Source organism: Cannabis sativa, chromosome 1 (assembly GCF_029168945.1).
Source record: "Cannabis sativa cultivar Pink pepper isolate KNU-18-1 chromosome 1, ASM2916894v1, whole genome shotgun sequence".
In the NCBI taxonomy this organism is placed as follows: domain Eukaryota; kingdom Viridiplantae; phylum Streptophyta; class Magnoliopsida; order Rosales; family Cannabaceae; genus Cannabis; species Cannabis sativa.
The window spans coordinates 39,323,186-39,326,565 of record NC_083601.1 but is presented as its reverse complement, the minus strand read 5'-3'; the positions used below and the strand labels follow the sequence as shown (position 1 = coordinate 39,326,565).

The 3,380-nt window shown below is 36.0% G+C and overlaps 1 protein-coding gene across 1 annotated transcript; it reads left to right on the top strand.

The window, feature by feature from the left end:
- The first annotated feature begins 1,447 nt into the window (after positions 1 to 1,447).
- On the top strand, positions 1,448 to 3,148 carry LOC133034546 (uncharacterized). The gene is made up of 4 exons (XM_061109651.1): positions 1,448 to 1,592; positions 1,710 to 2,280; positions 2,413 to 2,629; positions 2,723 to 3,148. The coding sequence occupies exons 1-4, from the start codon at positions 1,448 to 1,450 to the stop codon at positions 3,146 to 3,148; spliced, it is 1,359 nt and encodes a 452-aa protein (XP_060965634.1).
- The last annotated feature ends 232 nt before the right edge of the window (positions 3,149 to 3,380 follow it).

Sequence of the window (3,380 nt, the reverse complement as noted above, 5' to 3'; positions counted from 1 at the left end):
AAAAATTTGATATTAATTGATGAAAACCGGATTAAATTGATATAATAATGAAATATTGATGAATCTGAGAAAAAAACAACAACGGTTTGCATGAAAATAAACATTAAGGCATATAAATAGTTGCTACAGTGTTTTATTCTGAAACTGTTGTTTACAAGTTGTTTTACAGTGGAATAATAGTTGTTTGGGATCTACAAACTGGAAAATATGAATCTATTGTTATTAATTAGTGATCAGTTTTGAAATAGTTGTTTGATAGTTGATTTAACCTATATAAATAGTCGGCCAGCTGAAAGTGTTACATGCATAAGTTATTGGTGGAAAGAGTTGTTTATTGGTTGTTTTGGCAGATTAAAATAGTTGTTTGCAACTACAAAAACTGAACCAAGTAAATAATTTACATTATTTCAGGAAACGGAACCATTACAAATATTGGTGCAGAGCAATGGGCATTGGGATGACAACAGAAACTATGTTGATTATGAATCAAGTGGAGAATTAATTTCGACCAAGTGCACTTTTGAGGAACTAATGAGAATAATGATGGAAGAACTCCAATGCAACCATGAATCAACACAACTACAACTGAAATATCAACTGAAGGAAGGAGGCCAACCACTACAAATCAAGGATGACAAAAGTCTGTTGTTCTACATAAAGCTATTAACGAAGGAGGTTGATTTCACAAGGTACCCATTGTGTGTGAACAAAACCAGTAACACGGCACCACCTAACAAAACAATGGTGTGGAACAATATGATCATGGAATCGTATGAGAACAACGCAGCACGGGGAAGACTTGCGGCAACACTGGAAACAACACGGCAACAACTTCCAAGCAACAACTATCACAAGCGAGACGATGGGATGCGGTGAAGTTGATGCATTTTTCCTAGAAACGATAACGGTGTCATCGGGAATCAACCATACAACAACCGAGAGAACAACAGAGAAAAAACTACAACGGTAGATGAAGATTTCGACTTCACCGAGCTACGCAAAGCTTGTGGTACACAGAAATGGTACAGCAACTAGAAAACAACCAGGAAGAAGAAGAGGAAGTGGACAACACAAAAATGATGATCATCAATGACAAACGACATGAAACAATAGAGAAGGGGCAAATTTACAAGGACAAAGAAACATTGATAAGTACACTATGCTACTTTGCAATCAAGAAGACATTTCAATACAAAGTAGTGAAATCTTGCACAAAAGAATACAACATAGTGTGTTTGGACACAAACTGCAAATGGAGTTTAAAGGCTACAAAAAATGGAAACACAGAAACATTCATAATAAGGAGCTACGAAGAAGAACACACATGTGCAGTTACAATAAGATTTGGAGATCAACGACAAGCTACATCAAAGTTGATAGCAGATTTTGTAAAACCAAAATTCTTGAACCTGAAAACAAAGTGCGGCCTATGAGACATAAAGACGAAATGAAAGACAAATACGGAATAAAGATGAATTACATGAAAGCATGGCGTAGTAAAGAGCGAGCACAAACCCAGCTACATGGAAATGCTAAAGAGTCGTACAATCTCTTGCCAAGATACCTGTACATGCTACAGAAAACAAATCCAGGTAAAAAAAAATTTAAAAATTTTACTTTGAAAATATTTGTGAAAAAACAGTTGTTTTTGCGCTGTTATTTCGTTGAGTACATGTTGTTTGACAAAATCCTGTTTGATTAAAATTCAGGAACATTAATAGACATAGAGAAAGATGATGATGACAGTTTCAAATATGCATTTGTTGCATTGAATGCTGCTATAAAAGGTTGGCCAAACTGCAAACCAATCATCGTGGTAGACGGTACATTCCTAAAGGCCGCGTATGGAGGCACGTTGCTCACTGCCAACACACAAGATGCAGAATCGAAAATTTTTCCACTAGCATACTGCATAGTTGATTCTGAGAACGATAAATCGTGGGAGTGGTTCTTAAAAAAAATAAGAGAAGCATTCGGGGTTCGAGAATGTCAATGCCTAATATCGACGGACATGAAAGCATCATCGAAGCAACTAGGAAAGTGTTCCCTTGAAATAACACATGGCTACTGCATCTTCCACCTCTTGTCGAACCTCAAAACAAAATTCAAGAAAAATGCAAAGCATTTCAGAGTGCCATTCTTTGCAGCTGCAAAAGCTTACACAGAAATGGAGTTTGAATTCCATATGAGGGAGCTAGACAACTTGGATAAGCGCATAAGACCGTACCTGGAGAAAATTGGCCATGAAAAATGGTCAAGGTATCATTCAGAAAACAACAGGTGAAAACTAATAAGAAGGATAAAATTAATGATATGTTCACCTATTTAGAGCGTTGTATTTGCGTTGTTTTTGCGTTGCGTTTGAGTTTTTTTTCAAAAGTAGAACTATGACAGAAACTGTCCAAAATATAGGTACTCTACCATGACATCAAACATAGCTGAGGCACTGAACTCAGCAAATTTAGCAGCAAGGGAAACACCAGTGACAACATTAATGGAGTGCTTGAGGGCACAAATGCAAGAGTGGACATACAATAATAGAAAGGAGGCACAAAAATGCACAACAAGGCTGACACCATCATCTGAGAAAAAACTCATAGGGAACTATGTACAGTCATTGCGACTAACAGTAAGTTCAGATTATCGTTCGCATAAAGTAAAATAAAAACAGTTGTTTTTGCATAGTTTTTTGGTTGTTTTAAAGTTGGTTTAAAACATGCAGGTGAAACCAGCAAACCAGAACCTGTTTGAGGTGATAGATGAAGACAGAACAAGAATAGTAAACTTGAAGGAGAAGACGTGCACATGCAATAGATTTCAAAAAGATGAAATGCCATGTAACCATGCAGTCGCCGTCATGAAGGACTTGAACATAAACACATACAACTACTGTGCACAATACTACACATCAAAAGCATGGCTGCAAACATATGAAGAAACAGTATACCCAGTTGGAAACGTAAGAGAATGGGAACTTCCAGATTTTTTTGAAGAAATCATAGTGTTGCCTCCAAAGGAGAGAATCAAGTCTGGAAGGCCGAGGAAAAGAAGAATGGCAGCAGCTTGGGAAACAAAGAAACAAAACAAGTGTGGCAAGTGTGGACAAAAGGGACATAACAAAAAGACCTGCAGAAGAATTACAGCATAAAAGTGGAAACAACTACACATCAACCAAAAAACAACTATATTAAAACATTTAGAAAACACATACTGCATATTACGATTGGTTGTTACATACATTTTTTTATTGTGATTTTTTATGTGGAGAGATATTGATAATAGGGAATTGGTATTATTATCATTAATATACAAAAGAACATCAAATATTATAGTTAAATAATTAAATGAGTGGAAGAAGGTTGAAATTAATAAGAAGGAAA